Source organism: Corvus moneduloides, chromosome 10 (genome assembly GCF_009650955.1).
Source record: "Corvus moneduloides isolate bCorMon1 chromosome 10, bCorMon1.pri, whole genome shotgun sequence".
In the NCBI taxonomy this organism is placed as follows: domain Eukaryota; kingdom Metazoa; phylum Chordata; class Aves; order Passeriformes; family Corvidae; genus Corvus; species Corvus moneduloides.
Genome location: NC_045485.1, coordinates 19859919 through 19880242, shown reverse-complemented (window position 1 = coordinate 19880242; position 20324 = coordinate 19859919). Strand labels below are relative to the sequence as shown.

At 40.8% G+C, this 20324-nt stretch overlaps 1 protein-coding gene across 1 annotated transcript; it reads right to left on the bottom strand.

Annotated features, from left to right (window-relative positions):
* Nucleotides 1-815: 815 nt before the first annotated feature.
* On the bottom strand, nt 816-19539 carry DCUN1D1 (defective in cullin neddylation 1 domain containing 1). The gene is made up of 7 exons (XM_032120189.1): nt 19371-19539; nt 11085-11301; nt 9652-9820; nt 9013-9143; nt 4866-4948; nt 4530-4626; nt 816-3541 (listed from the first exon to the last, which is right to left on the bottom strand). Exons 1-7 carry the CDS (start codon nt 19371-19373, stop codon nt 3462-3464), a joined length of 780 nt encoding a protein of 259 aa, XP_031976080.1. The 5' UTR covers nt 19374-19539; the 3' UTR covers nt 816-3461.
* Nucleotides 19540-20324: the final 785 nt, after the last annotated feature.

The window sequence follows — 20324 nt, the reverse complement described above, 5'->3', positions numbered from 1 at the left end:
AAAGAAACAGTTGTAGTTTCATGCAAAGCATTCAAATGGCATTTAGGCAGCTTTCACTGACTGAGAACTTCCACCAGCTGGGTGTTGAGTTTTGTACCAGTTTCAATGGTCAGACTTGGGCCTGAGTTACGGGTGCCTATTTAGGAGCAAAACCCTTGGTGTTTATTTCTGCAGATACTTCTACATGTTGGTACTAAACCAGCTCTGTACTTACAAAGCTAAGGCCTATTTTTGATAGATAAAATTATAATTACATCAGATATTTAATGGTATGGTCATCTCCTGGAGAGCTGAGAGGCCTGAAGGGCACCACGGGTTTTTGTTTAAAAGCCAAACCCAGTCAATTTACCATCCTCAAATAAAATCTACAGAGACTTCTGGCAACATTATTTAAATAAAAGTGTGAATGACAAAAGTTTATTAAATGCATTCTTTAAAAAATTGTATCTTTCTTAAATAAGGATGTCTCAGTACGGATTTCATCGTAGAACAGTTTTGAAGCAAGTCATGTTACTTATTAACAGGCTGATCAATAAAAAAGTTGCTTCACTACTGAACTTGCAGCATATTTGAACCACTGCAGTGTGTGGGATCTTCCTTCACAGGCTGGGGAATGGCAGTGCCAAGAGCTGGGAACAAGGAAGAGGCGAGGTGGCAGAGCAGAATTTTTTCCCCAAATGAAAGACTTACCCTAAACTGTATTTTATGCAGAACACACGTAGTCCATGCTTTTTTTTTCCCCCACACTCCCTAAGAGCACATTCTAGAAACAAGTTTTACAAATAATACACTGAAACAATGCAGTACAAACCTCAGTCATGGCAATTTCACTGGAGCTTTATTGCCTCTGTTGGTAATGAGAGGGATTGTAAGAAGTTACATTTTGAACTTACAGAGATATGTAAATGATGGGTTTTTACTAAATATAATCTCAAGATTGTTTTATATCAGGGCACTTCTAATTTTGTACATATTTTAATGTATAAAAACAGCTTACAAACTTGATGTTTGCCTTCATTTTTTTTTTCCTTGACATTTGGCAAAATTAAATCGATCCATTTGCAGGGAGATCATCAAATTGAAGACATAAGCACTTAGGAATTAAACCAATCCAAGTAAGCAACTGGCTGCATTCTTAAAAAAACCAAAAAAAACCAAACAACCCCACACATATATAAAGGAAAAAACCACATGGCCACATCCGAGCACGTTTCAGTACAAAATATTCCCTGTAACCAGGCATTTTGTCTTTAGAACAACACCCTGTTAAATCAATGTTCTTTCAACTTCAGTCGTTTTGAAAAACTTTTAAGATGCCATGATAGCACAAATAACCCTTTTCTGCAACATAATTAGTCAAAGTTTTATGTATTTCTTTATAATTACACAGTAATTATAAGCATGTAGTACCAAACTGATGACAACACTATTTTGTTGGAAAGATCTTGCATTTGAAAGGAAGAGTCTCTAAAACACCGTGGCCTTTTGCCACTGCCCAGTCCCACACTTTTTTGAGGGACAAGTCTGCATTGGGATGAAAAGCAAGTCAGTTCTCCTCTCCAAACACAGCATACTTGAACTAATCAATCTGAAACAGTACCAAAACCCTCAAGACAGAAAACAGCACGCAGAGATAACCTTGTCGAGCTTTTTTTTCCACCCCACCCACCCCCATAATTTCAAATCCCCATTTTTATTTACACAAAATTGAGAAAGGAAATACTGAAAGCAGCAAAACACACAGTTTTTGGCATAGCCAACGCCAGTAGCTGGAGAAAGTCTGCAATGTTTTTGAGGAGCTGTATTTTTGGAATAAATGCACAACTGGATTTGCCAAAAGGGCACTGCTGTAAGGGGAGCCAGCCTTAAGGTCAACTGCACAGAGTACAAATAAAAATTTTAGCTGTTTAATAGTCAATTTTTCCCTAAAATCCTTCTAGCATTTGCAAAAAATCGTGCTGCAGTTTAGTGCAAGTACCAATGACTCATCTCAAAAATAATTCTGGCCTTATCAGGGCACTATTTAGAGCATGGGCTTAAACCCCCTCTCCTCACTTGTAACTATGGTCTGTCTCCTCTCTGTTTTCCAGAGCAGAATTTATCAAATCTCTTCACAAGTAACTCAGTAAGGAGTAAAAGACCATAAAAGCAGCTAAAGAGCTCTTGTATTATTAAAGAATTGCATCTGCTAAAACCTGCTTTGATCCAAGTGACGTGATTCAGTCAAACGCAGCAAGACAGAAGTAGTGATGATCCACAAAATAATTTAAACAAACAAAGCCAGTGTAGTAGTTTGCATCTGATCTGTGCTTGTCTGGGAAAGCTTTACTCTTAATTTCTGTATTTGGCAACCACAGTGATATGTCAATTTAAGGAAAACTCAACAAAATAATTTAAAAAAGGGTGTCATCCATAATGGCAGTACCTCTATGTTACAAAGATTTAACTTACCAGGATCATGGTTTCAAAACCCAGATTCACATCAACCTCACCAGCTTCTTGTACAACAGGGCCATTTGCTTCATCACACCTCAGCCATAAAAGTCACGTCTCAGTTTAAAATACTGTATTGTGTAGCAAACAGTTAAGACACAAATTCAGTATATTCAAGTGTTTGATTTCCACATAAATGAAAAACCTTTCTCTGACAGATAAGCATTTCAAAACTGTAATGAAATCTGATTTCTTAAGAGAGCAACCTACAGAACACTGGGTTCTGTGAGGACACACAGCTCGTCCCACTGAGGGCTCTGCCACGGCCCACGGGATGGAAGTGCACGAGCTGTGTCGTCCCCCAGCTGTCCCCAGAGCAGCTGAGCCACGAGCAAACCTCAGCCAGGCACCAGAGACCCCCAATCACCAGCCCTGGGGCTCCTTGGTCATTGCTGTCATTGCTGTGACCAGAGACTCGAACTCAGACAACACCTGCACTTTTCCAGGAAAGAAAAAACTCGGACCCAGTACACTTAAATATATCACTCTTGCAGGAAGTGCTATCAGTACAGTCTTTGCAACTAGCCCCAAGTGTATATTTAAGGATTCTTTTAAAAATTGTTTTGATGTTGATCTGTATAATTCAGATGCCATACAACAGTTGTCTGATGATGACCAGCATTGTGTTTTATGTGAAATCAGAAACCTCAAAATAATTATAAAGCTTCTAAGACTTATGGGAGATGAAACTAGGGCGATCCACCAACAAAAAATAAATCCATGATGAAATCCACAATGTTGGAATTTTAACGGGCAAGAGTGGTCCAGACTAGAAGAAAAGCCCAAACCACCAGTAGAAGAATGAAATATGATATGGTCCAAAATGTATCCTTAAAGGTTTGTCTCAACCCTCAGCCATATTGTGAGGATTGATCTTCAGTTCAGTCCAGCCAGCAGAAATTGACTGTGCAATTTTCCATTTCAGGTATTTGTACAGACTATGTACACTCTAGAAGAGTCCTTTAGTGCTACACTGTCGTACTTTTTGTCCCAGCAATTTGAGGGCGTGCAAATTCCACAAAGTCATCAATAAGAACTGGCCATGCCCCTATAAGAGAGAAACACCACAATATAAGAACTTGGTTCAATAAGGCATTCTTTCACAAGCTTCAGATCCAGACAAGCTATTTACTTTCCAGTATTAAACTAGGAAGAGTTTGAAGCAAAAAAGTACGATTTTATTTTTCTCCTTGAAATTTAAGAGCTGATTAAAGATTTCTGCTTCCTTTAAAGCCAGATAATACACATCTCTTTCAAGGGTCATCTTCCACACAAAAACAAAAAACTGACCAAAATCCTAACTCAAAACTGACAAGGGAATGAGGACAGTTCATAATTACTAAATAAAGTTGTAGAAGTTTGCTCCCCTCTGCTCTGGAGGTATCACAAGTTTGGTTTCACTGAACTGATGTGCTGCCAAGTGCTGAGGGTAATCAGCTGTTCCTGGCTACAGATGGACTGGAAGAGGAAAGATCGATACAAAAGTTTACAAGAAACACATTTGGTAGGAAGCAAGTTCTGTTCAGCAAGCCCTGTGTGCTGCCAGCTTCACTTCTATGTCAAAACATGTCCAAGCCTCACATAAACTGAAGCAACCAGACTTAAAAACATTCTCAGCTACGAAATGCAATAAGCAGAGGACCCTACAGGGAGATGGACAGACCATGGATCAGTAACTTGGATGAAGATGCCAAGAACTGCACCAACAGAGAATCTGTGGGTTTTAAATGGACAAATATCAGGGTTTGTCTCAGTAAGAAAGAATTTGGGTTTGTCTCAATAAGGAAGAATTGGTGTCTGAGCTTAGACAGAACAAAAAAAGAAAATGTATTCCATGAAAGTTTCAGCATTTCTTTTTTAAAACAGCAGTAACAGAGAGATGATTACAACATGCATTAAAGCATCCCTAACTGGACTTCAGATCACCAGTGATACTCCAATTGTGCTGTTAAAAGACTGTGCCACAGCAGATACCCAGTAATAAATGCAGCATAAAACACAGTTAGAAGTTAATAAGAGAAAATGGAAATGTTTACCTTCCTCATCATAGTTAGACATATCATCTGCTATCATTGTACTAAAGTCTAGAAGAAGGTTCCAGGTATCCTTAGGAATTGATCTTTTATGATGTTCCTGTTTGGAGAGGTGGAAAATTTATATTTTAAAAAGACATACATTAAAACCCTATTACACGTTCATTTTTACTGTCTCAGACACATCCATATCCCCAAAACGTATTTCTCTTGTACACACCATGAATACCTGAGATTTAGGTCAAGACAGTCTATTTCATCTACTCAAAAAGTTAAACATGTTTATCTTCCAAGTTCTGAAAATACTGCAGTCCAGATTATGTAAAGGTTTAAACTTACCAACAAAAATTTGTTCCACAAGTCTAGGAATTTAAATCTTCCATTAAGTACTAAATTCCAGTAGGCAATGGCCATTTCTAAATCTGTAATATTAAAATATATTACTTTTAGAGATATACATATCAAATATATTATCTCCACAAGTATCTAACACCAGGATGAACCATGTATCCATAAATGTGAAAATATTAAACTTGTATATACTCATGGATCCTTTACAAATAGGCAACCATAAATAAAGTGTTACACATATATATTTTGATACTATTATTTGAATACAGAACTGAAAATTGCCCATATTAATATCTAACATATCCAAAACCCCCAGGACATTTGATATGTCTTTTGCTATCTAACAATACTTCAGTTAAAAGTCAGCAAAATATTTTTGGTTAAAAATGCTATTGGCTTGGAAAGAAAATTTGTAGTATTTTGTATTGAGACTTTCATTTTTTTTAATATATAAAATACAAGTTACATAAAACCATCTTTTAATGATTTCATTTTTAGAGCAACCTTATTACAGGTGCTGCCTTTCTAATGAGGCTTCTGTCAAGTTGCTCATTTATGCAGTCAAGATTTCCTTTTGAAAAAGAATCTTTAAGTAGTGTCCTTAAGCAGACAGGAGATAGTTGGTTTATTTGGTGGTGGTGGTATTTTGGTTGGGTTGAGTTTTTGCTTGTTTGCTTTAGTTGTTGGTTTGGGTAGTTTTTTGTTGTTTTGGTTTGGGATTTTTCTTCTTCTGTTTGTTGGGCGTTTTTTGTGGTGGGTTGGTTGGTTTGGTTTTTTTTTCTTTCAAAGCCTCCTGTTAAAATTCCTGTTTGTTTGGAATGAGTGAAGCCTGACCTGACACATTAGAGAGCAGCTCCTAACAGAGTCTGGTTAGTTTGGAGGGAGGGGAAGGACAGAGCCAGCTCCTCTCCCTGGGGTGTGCCAAAGGCTGAACTGCCAGGCATTCCCTGCTCAGGAGGGGCAGACAGGAGCTTGTGAGCAGATAAAAGACATTTCAGACTCAGGTACACAACTCTGCCCAGGGTCAGCTGCACTACCAGGAATTACCAGGTAATTGCTCTGTGCTGCAGCACAAAACACCACTCACTGTGAATTACCAAATTCCACTCACTGTGAATTACCAAATTCAGTATTCTCAGCCAAGTACACACAGTGACCCCAAAAGGCTGCCTAGGTAAGTAGCCTCTTTTTTAACAGATGTTTTTATATATTTTGCAGTCTAGTAAATTTCTTCCATAAACAACCCCCTTGTGAAAGCAGGGGAGAAAGCACAGGATCAACTGCACACCTCAGGAAAAAAAATAAAAAAACCCACACCAGTAACCCAAGAACACCACTCCCTTCCTTCCCCCAGGATGCCCACATATTTAAAAGAACCCAGGGAGGTAGATCTTGGAGCTGAAATCAACAGCAAACTAAGTATGAAATCTGCATTGCTGGAGGGAAAATAGATGCTGATGGGGAGTTTCTGAATTGTTTAGTATCTCATATTAAAAGTTCTCAAACAGCAGAGTCACATTATGATACTTCCTGACCAAAGAATAAAATTGGTGAAGGATTTTCCAGCAGCTGCAAAGGCATTTGATTTCAGACAGAAGTGTAAGTTTGAATCTCAAGAAGCAGAGACAAATTAGACAGATGTCACTACACCTCAGTAAATAAAGCTGCATATGGGAATGGCAACTCATTCAAGACTGTAAAGGCTCAAAATCTCTCTTTAACAGGAGATTCAGGTACAAAAACATGCATTTTAGCTTTCAACTAAAACTACTGCCTTTCTAAAAATTAATAGACACAAACTTCAGAAGAAGCTGATCAGCTGCTCAAGGAAACAGATTAAAAAAGGAAGTTTTATTTACTTGTGCTTCATTAATGGTGTGCATACAAAAATGCAAGGTCATCAAATCACTGCATTTTACAGTGGGGTTTGTAAACAATCACTATAAACAAACTGTGCATTCTGACATATTTATACAATTTTGAGATAATTCTTGTGGGTAAGCAAAGGCTGTTAAAAGCCAAATCTCAGGATGCTGCAACCTCAAACTCATTATATGAGTCCAAACATGTAAAGCATGATGACATAATGCCTTGGGACAAACTACATTTTAAAAAAGAAATTATATGAAATAACAAAATTGGAAGGTAAATATATAATTGTAGGTTTCTGTAAGTGTGAGAATGCTCACGGAAATCCTCCTGGATCAAACATAAGAGTCTCGAAATACATCCTCCATTTTGAGTTTTATCCAGAGAGATGCAAGAGAAGCAAACAATGTTTGAGATGAACACCAGCTACAGGGAAGTCTCCAATGAGATGCAAATATCACAAGAACTTTCCAGACACCCACAGTACTTACACAGTAGTAAGGAATTATGCAGAGGAAATGTATTTCCAGAACTGTGCCTGAACTACTGCACAATGTTTGCAAGATTAGAGGTCAATATACATTAAAATCAATTTGCAAGTTCCTACAAGCAGTTATTTAGACACACCAAAATTAATTGCCTAACTAGGAGTACTTACTTTGCAGCTCTGTACTTCTCCCAGTATTCTTTTGCTCCAGGGTTTCCAGAATTATTCTGCCCTGTTGTAAATTCATGCCTAGAACTGTGTATTTATAAGCACCGAAAGGGCTGATGAGCATCCAGACTTTAAGCTCAGGTCTACATCACTTCCAGACCAAGACTTAAAAACAATTTAAAAAACCTACCTTACACTATGTATATGCTATATGGATCTCAGAAAACTATACTTGTCTGGCACTGCTAGAGCTTAACCTGCACGAAGAAGCTTTATGATGAACAAGAAATAAAGCAAGTGAATCAATTTTCCTGGTAAATAAATCCCACAATTCAGTTGTTGTCCCTACTTTCCTTGTTGTACCAGCCTAAAAAAATTATTATGACTTCCTACAAGAAATACGAATCAGCCTATTCATTTATCTGCATGATTCAGAAATTACTACAAGCATGCACAAGTATTTTCAAATGGATTAGCAGCACTTCCAGCTTCTTGGGATACAATGAAATTCCCAATCCACTGAAAACAACAAACAAGATACAGCAAGATGTCAAAGAAGGACGCAGTCGAAACCAAGACAGAGAGCTTTTGCTTCTTTACTTATTTTCCAATACTCATTTTAAGCCAAAAGTTGGTCTATACATAAAAACCAATTAAACTAAAGCAGAAAGGTAATCTTCACACAGCCTGGGAATGCAAAGCTGTCCAGCAGCAGCCAGTTTAGAGCACTTTCATTACTGAGATAAACAAATTCACAAGCTGCCAAGGAAGAACCTACCAGCCCTGCAGTATTGTATTACTTCTCAAAAGCAGAACAATTAACTTAAGAAGTTACAGTATCATGAAATGCTAGTAATGGCTAATATCCAAATCACACTGTAGAGAAATGAATGTGTATTCTGGCTGTTTAACATCACTGCTCAAAAGAAATTTTTATTCCCTCATTTTTGTTGTTTTGAATAGACAGGGTTTGTTCCTTTAATTCCATCCAAACTGTGGTGTTTTGAAATTAGTTTTATTAAGTCATTCTTCCACTCCACCTGTTACACCAACCAAAGGCACACTTAGCATGTGAACTCTGAAATAATGGCAAAAAAGCCTTCAGTGAGGTAAGGGGGGAAAAAACTCTGTAGGGAGACAGCGCCAGGCATCAGGCCCAGAACACAGGAATCCATTCGTACCATTCCAATTCTATTCTGCTAAGACATTTGCAAGCATTTTTGGTGTTACAAGGGACTGTACAAATGTGCTTACACAGAAAATGGCTTTACAGCTTCAATTTATCCTAAAAGTAAAAATTCAATTAATCTGTTCAGTGCTGCACATTCTAAGTGGTGTAATTATGTCTTCAATGTAAGACCATAATCCATTGTGCTTACTGAAAACTGCACTTTGAGTGAAAGAATAAACCCTCTCTCATAAAATTCTGTAGCCTTTATTAATAATCAATTTTAACACCTTAAATTGACATCTATCTTTCAAAACACAGAGATGTGTTTCATCCCAAGGGTGATTATCTTTCAGATTCATTGGATCACAATAATACATTCATCTGCTGCTTTAGTCATTTCCAATATTCATGAACAAATGCTTATAAATAAGAATACATACCTAAACCTTTCTGTCCCGGGTTCTTCGCAAAGTTGAAAGTAAATTGATAAAAATCCTTAAATCTTCCTGGCTCTTTTAATTCTTGTTCCATTTTAGGAATCTGGGCCTTCAGTTTTTCTATGCTGTCACATCTGCATTTTAAAAAGCACGTTTATTTATTCGTTATTCGTTTTGCCATAAAAACATGAGCTAAACAAAAATCTATAAACTATTTGTGGAATACAATACAATTATCAAAACAGAATTCAGGAAGCCTTTAATGAGTCTGCACCTCTACAAGAATTTAATTTTTTTGTTGTTATCTCTTCACATTGCATTTGCACATATATCTGATATATCAGGTTCTACAATCCACAAGATTTTTAGGAAAATGTGATAAAGACTCCTGCGCTCTCATAAGGCAGAGAAACCCCAGGCCTACCTGAGTGCAGCCCAACATCCCTGCTCTACCTGCCAGAGCAGCTCTGTGCCAACCACCACACAATGCTCACACAACCAAGGTAGGGCTGCATTTTGCCAGAGGCAGACAAGCGATGCTGGGCTCCGAAACACCTCTGAAAGGACACCATGACTGAGAATTCCCCAAAACAGGAACTGATGGTGACCACTGTCACCATCCAACACTCAGTGAACACTTACCCCAGCTCAGTCATTCCATCCATGAATTCCAGCTTTGAAAATTCACACTGTGTTGCAGCCCGGAATTTCCATGCAATGATGAGTACGGTGATGCTGGCTGGGTCAAGAGCTAGGTCATCACAGAACTGCTGTATACCATCTATACCAATCTTATTTTCATCTTGTGGATCTTTGGGGCATAAAAGTAAGTATCAAGAAAAACAGGTATTTGAAAAAGCTGATTTGTTCAACAAGTATATTTAAGACATGGAAACATTTTCAAGAAGCCATTTTTGGGATCAGCCCTTGTAAGAGAGTATTTTAAAAACAAAATTAAATGAGTATTCCCAATGGTTGAGCTTTTAAACAATTGAGGCAGTTACTGCAATAAAGCCTCCCATACAATGAAGCTCGTGCTATTTTCATTGAGAGACAAAAGCACCACAAACATTTGTTTTCTGCCTAATAATATGCAGGATCTTCTGACTCATTCCCTACAGAGCAGTGGTTCTCTCCCCCCAGCACACTCCATTATTGGCCTCTTTGGTAAGACTGATGATCTGAGTTCCATTATAAGCCATTCTGCAGTGTTCATTTCCAAGCTGTACCAACACCCAAATCTGCCCATCCACTGCCACCCCAACAGCAGATTTAGGCATTTCCTGGTACCACCAGCATGCATGAGTTTGGACATGGTAACCTCCAGGGGGAGGTTACACTGCCCCGTTACCAATTCCAAGTCAGCCAGGCCCACTCCTCTTTCCATGAAGGAATCAATATCTGGTCTGGAAGTGAGATGCTCACATTTCAACTGCACTAACAAAGATCTACTGATGCAAGCCAACACAGACTTCAGAAAAATGGTATTTGGATTATACATATAAAACATAGGAAAACTGTCAGAACACACAACACTCATTTTTAGATTTTTTTTTAAGTGCTAAAACACAGGATTTGTTCTGCTGTACTGAATCCACTTTACTTCGTGTGGTAGGATATCAGTTGAACTCTGGCTATATAACAGATAAAGAGACTTTGTTTTCTTTTACACTCTGTTTGTAAGAACAAGCTGAATAAAAATTAAGGCAGAACCCATTCCTGGTATGCAACCTTTCACTTTGTCAGATCAAGCTTGTGTGATGTGCTTTCCCCAGGAGAACAACCTAAAATCCTCGTTAACCATTACAATTACTCACTGTACACACTATTCCAGCTCAGACCCTAATGTCCTATAAATGTCGGTACATTTGGAGCACATAAAGCAACTGCATGTAATCCTTGTGAAGCAGAAACCTACCTATATTTCCCTTCTAATTTGTATTACTAGTATAGAAAAACAAAGCTGAAAGAGTCAGTTAAGATTTCCCAGCACAAGAGCACAGCAGCACCAATACACTGTAAATAAGAATTATATATACAGCTAGGAAATAAGCCTTAAAATTCAGGGTACTCACCTTTGTATCTGTTATATAGTTGTTCTAACTTCTTTCTGTCCAGTGATCCTTTAACACTCTCTCGTATATAAAGTTCAGGATTTTGGAAAAAGTTGTCTGTTGCAACATCTAACTTCCAGTCATTTTGAGACAGACAACTCACTGCTGTCTTTTCACTAGATTGTGTGAAGACCATAAACTGACGCACTTTATCCTTCTGTGATGATTTCAACTTGTTCTAGTGAAAACAGACAATACTGTAACTAGAAATGTCTACTGGACAAGAAACCCACAAGTAAACAAAAACCAGTCTCTTCATGTTTTTTGAGCCAGTATCTGTATCATTTTCCCAAGCAATTAGGATATCAACATACTTGATCAAGTGCTTCCAGAAGCGGGGCAGAGCAGGCCACTGAACAGCTCAGCACCACTGAGCAGCAGACTGGTGTCCTTCTGGTCCCAGCTACTGCAGGACCAGGGCCACACCTGGAACGGGATCTCCTGAAGTGGTGCCTCTTGAGGCAGCAAGGGACTAGGCTGGGTCATCCATGAGCTACACACTGAAATAATACCTTAAAGACCTCTTTCTTTTTTTTTAAGAGGTTTTTCACTTTGAAGGTCCTCAACTCCACCTACATAATTTGCAAAACATTCCTTCGAGAAGGCATTGTCTCCATTTCACAGGTGCAGCAACTGAAGCAAAGAAAAAAAAAAGGCAATTGTGCCTGAGGCAGGTGGGGGAGTGAGTAGCCAAGGTGAGAGCTCTGGAATTCCAGGCCTCCTGCCCAGACCCAGAGACGTCTCGCCCTGGTCTAGCCCAGAACTGAATGCAAACTTGCTGCTAGTAGCTTATCAGCAGAGAGGGATTCCCAAGGATATTTCTGACTAGGAGAAGCACACTTGGTATTTCAAGGGTACGAGTTACACAAAACTAACTGCTGATCAGGAGAAAGCAATAACACAACTGCACTACACCCAAATTCAGTTCTGCAGTTCACTCACAATATGGTCAAAGCAAAGACTCCCAATGTTACAACTTGGTAAATTAAAGTTCTGACAAAATTCTAAGTCAGTATTGGATTTCTTACATGGCACAAATATTTCATTTTTAGCTTACCTTGTATTCTAACCAAAGCTTGTATACTCTGGTCATTATTGTATTCGTACTTTCAACAGCTCCTTCTCAGGGAATATGGAGAAAAAGGGCAAAAAAAATCCCAAGACATGATAAAATTCAGCCAAAGAGTGAATGATTTAAGAGCAGTATGTGGTCACGCTCTTAATTCCAAAGGATAATTAGTGTTCAATTACATTATCATTAGACAAAAGAACTAATGTTTCAAACACAAATTCATCTGTCCTAAAAGTCAGGATCAGTTTTCTGTGGCTTGATGACAATGAGTGTGAACACTATTATTTGTAAGAATAGTTAAGTTACCAGCTTCAGAGTTACACCATTAAAAAAAATACAAGAGCATCACATTTGGTTTAAGCTGACACCCACATAATATACTAAATAGAACAATACCCTTAGTTTAAGCATCCTTTAATTTAAAAAAAAAAAAAAAAAGGACCCAAACCAAACCCACCCTGTATCTACAACACTTAACTGAAGTCAAACTTTTAGCTCAGACTGCAGACTTCAAACAGAGTGATATTAATTAGGCTGTACCATTTTTAAAGCTATTATGTGTTGCTGCATTATTTCAGTTTCTTGACCAAGTTTGTCACACTGGACCTTTGGCTACAAACACATTTCTGAAACTGAGATTTTCAGTTGTGGTTCCAGGTAAAGGCCAGGCCATCGGAGCAGGTCCTGTGCACCCCATTTGTGCACGCTTGGCTCCACACCAGACATTCAGCACCTTGCACTACTGAGCTCAGACTTTCACAAAAATCACTTACACTGACAAAGCCGTGTGGAATGACTTCCAGAAATGACTAATGGATTTTTAGTTGCAGCTTTTTTAAATGTACTGCAAACTCAGATATATTAAAACAAACCATTGAATGAAATCCCAAATGAAGACGAAACAATCCCAAATTTAATTTTCTTTATCAATTATCAGCTTCCTCTAATCAGTTCCACACAGCCAGACTACTGCATCACCACAGACTCAGTTTCACTATAGGGCAGCCATACTTAATTATTTTAGCTTTTCTTTTCTTTTTTTCTTTCTTTTCTTCACAAAGCTGGTGCCTTTAGTTTTTAGGGTTTTTTTCAACATGTACACATAAGTATGCATAGCCCATTTAATAGCAAGTACTCTGTAAAACCACAAGAGCCTTTGTTCTGCCCTGCTCCTGCAAGGGTGAACTCCAAAAGCAGTGACATCCCACAAAAAGTGAAGGAACAGGTTTAAATAGGCTTTACCATCAAGGCCCAGGACCACAGAAGGTGGTGTGTTTTGCATCTCATGCAATTTGTGCAATTTGTTAGATCAAAAACTTGCAGCTTAAATGCCTTTCATGATAAAATTTAAACTCTACATATGTACATGAGATCTTCCCATGCTTGGGGCTCCCTAAGTGATAGTAACAACATAAAACCTTTTTAAAAGATCAAAATTGCAAAGAATCAAGCAGCTAATTACACTCATCAGTACAACATTCAGTAAGGTATAAGATGCAACAAATCACACTGCTCAGACATAATCTTTTTCTTGAATAATCATATTTTTCCTGGACAAATATGAGTTTATTTTTAGTGAAGAAGTGCCAAAGCCCTTTCTTTATACTTGATGAATGTTTCTACAGAATCTTGCCAATGTGGACAAGACACTCCACAACCTAAGTGACTGGACACTCTTTGCAAGCCTACTACAGGACAGCAAGAGATAGAATTACTGCTTAGAATTACTGCTGAGTTATTATTATTCTATTATAGCTCTTCTTTCAGCACATTAAAAACCCACACTTCAAACACGAACAGGTTCCAAACCTGCACTTTTAAGGGCTATTTCTAGACACTGAGCACTAACAGTCTATTATTGTTTTAAGTGCAATACAGAGCAGCACACAACCTTTAATCCTACAGTCATCAGGCAACAAATACCTGACAATGAAACTGTGCTCACTGTAATGCAACACAATCCACTTAAAACATCTCAACTTTAACACTGGAAGATAGAATTTTATTTAACAGATACATGTCTTGCCTATATATACAAATGAAAACCAGTGGAAAGCAAATGAAACAAATTTGTACTGTTATTTCTTGGGTTAAGAGGAAAAGGAAAAATGCAGTTCTGCAAGCCTTTGATCAAGTTTGTGTGGTATCCAAGCTACCTTTCATAATAAGGATGTCACAAGACAGATAACCTTACTTTTAAAATACAGAATAACTTCTCCAAATGAAAAGTTACTTTGTGTAGGTTCATAAAACTACACTCATTCTAATTAACATCTGGTTGTATAACACTGATTTTAAAATGAAGATTTGCCTCTTACCATAAAGTACCAAATTTGAATATTCTAATTCAATAACCTTTTCTTGATCAGATACTTCAGTGAAAGACTACAAATAAAAAAAGAAAAATACTTGGACTTTTATTTCCCCAAGTACTTTTTTTTTCCTAGTCTTAGGAACAAAAAATGCTAGAACTTCTCTAGCAACTCTGATTACAGCATTGTTTTTCCTTATCTTCTGCACTTCATTTTTAGTCACCCCAGATTCAAAGATAAGCTCTGCACACTGGTCAACAACATTTTGTGGACAGCTAACAGCCAAATGAGGGCTCCACTCTCCTGGATAATGTTCATGGGAAACAGCACCAACCTTTGTCCCACACTGCCTGGATGGGAGAGCAGAAGATTCCTACCAGAGCCCTGTTCCTGGACTTGGCTCGAAGGTCACAAGCGGCCACCAGCGAGACAAGCAGGGCACGATGAGTTTTGCTGCCCAAAATTCCTTGTGGCCCCCAAGGAAGGCATTCACCCAGTCACTCCTCAATGAGCAACTGCTTTTCACCTTTCCCTTCCCAGCCACTGATACAGATGATCCGATTCCTGCTAGTTTCACTGCTAAGTAAAGCAATTTGAATGATGTGACATCTGTGCTTTTGTTTCAGACAGGACTCAAAGAAAAGCCTGTTAAGTTCTCATGCATGTGACAGGTAAAAGCCTTTTCTAAAATAGTATGAACCTCCACAAAGTCTAGGCCTTTACACTGACTGCATTCAGACTCCAGCAAGAGCTGTGGCTGCGGGAAGCAGCCCTGCACTTCCCAAGGACCCCGCTGACGTCAGTTCAATCCCAGAGGCTCGGGCACCCTCACCCGATGCCACTTCTGTCACGCCTTGATGGGACACGAATGGCCAGGGGAGTTCTGCTTTCTGAATCATCCCACCTTGGGTTGTATCCATGAAAGGAACCACGAGACACCTACAAATGTTTGGTTTACTGCTAGTATTCAACAAATACATGGCTAAAACTTAAAAGGCAAAATCATAAGTATTTCTCTTTGTTTGGCAAGAAAACAAAAGTTAATTACAACAAAAATCTACAAATACACAGAACCGCATTTTAACCCACCAACAGCAATGGCACACAGGTATACTACCAAAAAAATCTAAATTAAAGAGAAAAGCAATTAAAGTAAATAGCCACAGTTTCTGCATAATGTAAACAAACATGTCCTTCAACTACATTTTATTTTCCACAGCAGTTTCTCTAAGAGAGGGCACACAAAGTAAGAAAGTCAGGACACTTGCAAGCTTCTGTTTCAAACTGATGTGAAATCCACTTGGCTGCAGTGGAACAGAACAAAAACATTTACAAAGTCTGTTGGGATATAAAATCCAAGAGAAAAATCACAAGCAACACAAAATTGAAGCTGTTTTCCACGCTCTATAATGTTCTTTTAGTGGATAAAATAATTCCAGTATTTGCATGCAGGCAGAAGGTCAATATACAGAAGATTGCAGGAGATAAAACGGTAATTCATGCTAACCTGACAGGTGAAAGAAACATCAAAAATCAGGGCTTTTCCAAATAAAAAAGGACAACATAAAGCAGCCAGTTGTTTAGCATTCTTAACTCTGGTCTGGGGCAGAAGCTCTATTCATACTGTATATTTGCATTGGCACCATAAAACACGAGTAAAATATCAAGAGCTACATAATAAATTTCACACCTTGTTCTCAGAGTAGTTCATATTCTTGAATATTTTTTTCATGGCTCTAGTTAAAAGTGATTTAAAGCTTTAGTTCAAAGGGATCTCTGGTAAGCTAGGAGAGGAAACAAAATCATGCACCGTCTTGTCTAGCACTCTGACTACTCCATCCTTAGTGTAATGCCAAGAATCTAAAGCTGTACTATGGGACAACCAAACCTCAAATATTTAATATCAACAAACTGCTACAGACATGCATATTCACCACAGAATACATGTATAAATAGCTGGCCTTGCAAAATAGCTTGTTGAGTTAAACACTACATAACAATGTCATGAAGTATACTAACATTACAGGAGACAGCGTCAGACACGAAATTCTTGTAATATTAAATTTTACAACTTCCTGTCAGCTGAGGTTTGCAGTAAGAAATTAAGTATTTATCAGCACAGAAATATTCTTCAGAGAACACAAACTGGACAATGTAATAGATAAGGTAAATAGAGACAAGGCTAGCACTTGGCTCTGGACAAAGAGAATCACACACTTGCCTCGAGTACCACACACAGTTCTAAATTCATTAGGTCATTCAGAATTGTACAGGCAGTAGCTCTTCTCCTGAAGATGGCTCACAGCAAAATGGACCAGCTTACTGCTCTGCCTTGGTTCATGGGCACACCATTGTCCTCAGGATGAGATGAAGCAGTAGCACACTAACAGGGAAGGTGAAGGACACCACTTCTACAGGTGCTGCTCTGTCAGCTCAGATGAAGAGTGGGTAAGAAAGGCTGACTGCTCTCAGCCCTCCAATGTATACTGCCAGGGTGGTGTCCCTGAGTGCTGAACAGAAACACTTCTCAAGTTACCTAAAAGGACAGAGCCCAACAGGCTGCTTTGTCCAGATATGGGACAAAGACAGACAATCTCTGTCCTAAAGGCACAAGGCTCTGGCCATACGGACACTGGTGAGACTAAGCCAGAGCCAGCAGTGCTGCATGGACAGGTGGGAGCCAGGCCCCAGCTGTGGGAGGCTGTGCCATGGCATTTACTGTGCTGGACAAGCCACCTGACCACAGCCACTGGAAGGTTGAGCAAGAGCAGTTGTGTACATGGGCAGAAAAACAGGACATTGAATCTCATGTTTCTGGATGGGCATCCTCAAATCTCTGTGAAGTCTCCCTACCTTTCCCCTAACCAAACAGAGGATTTTGACATACCACAAGTATAGGTACAGAATCCTACACCTGGGCACTGGAAGCTGTCCATACGTGTATTTACTGCCTCTAAAAGCTGCAGCCTGTCATTTAGTCCCACTTCAGTGTCTATGTCATCCTTTCACCTGGGTGCTGGAGTCAACAAGCACAACCTGGAACACAGTTGTTTGCACAGGGCCTAACAGCTCTGCTCGGGGCCATGACTGGAGTATTCACGTACCCCCTCCAATCTGATAAACACCAATCTACCAGTACAGAATTGCTACACAGAATACGTCTGCTGGTTCTTTAGTTAAGTGTTTCCAAGAAGACCAAGCAGGCAGAACTGTGCTGTTTCTCACAAAAAGTTATTCTCAGAATAATAAGCCTCACTCTTTCTGTTATGATGCTACTTCCTACAGTATTGTTCAATTTAAATTCCTAGTCTCGTAGACAGCCAATAATATAAGTTCGTACAAGACATCAACTGTCTCCTTCATCAACTGTGTATTTATTTTGCCTACCTACACTGGACATACTGTGAGACAGCTCTAGGTGATTTTTATGGAAAAAAGTCTTCATAAAAAGTTGTGTAACATTACTGTGTAAGCACTATTTGAGACAGTCCCAGACCTGCAGAATTACAATAAGACACCTTCATAGTCTGAACTTTAGTCAGACTTCAGTCTTAAGCTCTCATCAAAAAACACAAACGAAGATCTACATCAAACTATTCAATTAAAAATTATACTAGTTACATAGTGACAAGTTCATTAGAGGTCTGCGCACCACTAATTTAAATGCTGGCTAACCAAATTTTTATGCCAACGTGACTCCATCAATTAAAGGTGACATTCTAATTTTTTTAATATGTTTTTAACACTACTTGTCAGAATGATATTAACAGCAGGTATAAAATATCTTTATGCCAATAAGCATACACCAGTAGATCTTAAGACTCCCTCCTACACCCTTCCTAAACTACACACTGCTACCGAAAAGTACTGCTTTAAACTGTAAAGGTGTAGTAGCTAAAGCTGTTACAACATTTGAATACGGAGAAAGCCTGGAAGTGCTACTATAAACTGTTCCCTCTGGTGCATAATTCACTGTGCAAGGAGCCAATGAGGACCCCCTTAATTAAACTGAAGAAATATATTTTTCTTTTGTTTAGGCCAACAAAACCAGCAAATGTTGTTCCAAACACTGCAGTTTCCCCCCTACAAGAAGCACGGGAGAAAGTCAGTCGATTTGGGAGTCCGCTGCAAGTCCTCAGCTATAAGAATAGTATTACAGAGAAGTACAAGATAAACCTTTACAAGACCTTTACTAGGAGAACCTCTACAAGGCCCTCCTTTAGAACACTTCTATGAATAAAACCAACCAAAACCCTAAAACAATTATCCAGAAATTCTCCAACATAATCCCAGCTCAAGGAGCATCAACACCCCTAAGTTTCCCTATGAACTGACAGCACTTAATGGGCCCTGAGACGCCTGAAATCCTGAGGAAAAACTCCGAGCACCCCCTGTTCCTAGCAGCCCCCTGCACTCCCTCTCAGTGCGGCTGCAGGCACAGGGCAGGCGCAGGGCACAGACCGCACAGAGCTGCCCACAACACGGCCGCTGTCTCGCAGAGGTGCCTGAACCCTCACACCAGGTGCCAGCGAGCTCCTCCCCGCAGTGCGGGGCCTGGCGGGGCCCCGCGGGTCGGAGGCCTGGGCGGGATCCCGGCGCCCCCCGCTTAGGCCCCTGCCCGGAGCAGCCCCTGCCGCCCGCCCCGCGGCCCCGGCCCGGGCCCGGGCCCCACACGCCGGCCCTGCCGTGCCCGGCAGGAGGACAAGTAGCCCCCAGGCCAGCACATCGTGCCCGGCTGCGGAGCTCCAACACCGGCCCTTCGGCCACTCCCGGACACCCAGCGCGCCACGACCAGGCCGCGCTGCCCCTGCCCGGGCCCGAGGTGCCGCGCCAGGCCCAGAGGGGCCCCGGGCGGCCGCTCACCATGGTGGGGGCTGTGCGGGCCTCTCCCCTCCCGGCTCGGGCGGACACTGAAGGCGGCGGCGGCGGCGCTTCCTCCGGCGGCGGCGGCTCCCGGCTCCTCACGGGCCCTTCCGCCGCCTTCACCCGCTCATGCGCAGTGCGGGGAGCCGGAGCCCTCACGGGGGGCGGCCCCGGCCCTCGTTCCCCGGGAGCGGCGGCAGCGAACGGCGGGCGGCCCTCGCTCGGCGCTGAGGCTGCGGCGAGCACCGGGGGGGGGGGGGGCTCGGCCCAAGCAAAGAAGGGAAGGGAGGGGAAAGTGCCCCCCAGCCCCCTGGAGGCTGTTACGGGGTGGGCTTGGGGCTCGGAGGGGATGCGGCGGGGGCAGGCAGGGGTGCGGGGTCCCAGCGGCTCCTCACCGCGGGACCCGCTGTTCTGTCGGGAAAAATCCGTATGTGTTCCTATTTCGTCAATATGAAAAGGTCAAACACTTTTCGAGCGCCCGGTGTGAGCGCCAGCCCGGCCCCGCCGAGCTCTCGGGGTCGTGTGGCCGCCTTTCCCGGGGGCCTGAACATGGAAAGGGCGAGATGGGAAAATCCCTCGGGCTTTCCAGGATGGATTCGCAGAAGAGGCAAAATCGTTTGCTGAGCAGCCACGGGGAAGGTGAAGTCTCGGGGAAGGTGAAGTCTCGGTGCAGCAGCTTTACAGACATCTTCGTACAGGAGCACCTCCACACCTGTAAGATTTCCCCGATTTCCCTGCTCCAGGCTGTGATCCCCTTTCGGGAGCTGTGGACAGATGTAGCTCTTCCTGCAGTGGCATAGCTGTACTACCAAAAGGGGCTGCAGTGGTTAAATCATAGTTTGTACCACTGTTCCAGACAGTTGTTTTTTCCCAGGAAAGCTTACTCTACCTACTGCAGGCTTTTGGCAGCCGAGGAAGTTTGGGGAAGCAGAATATTTGCTGATAAAACAGTGG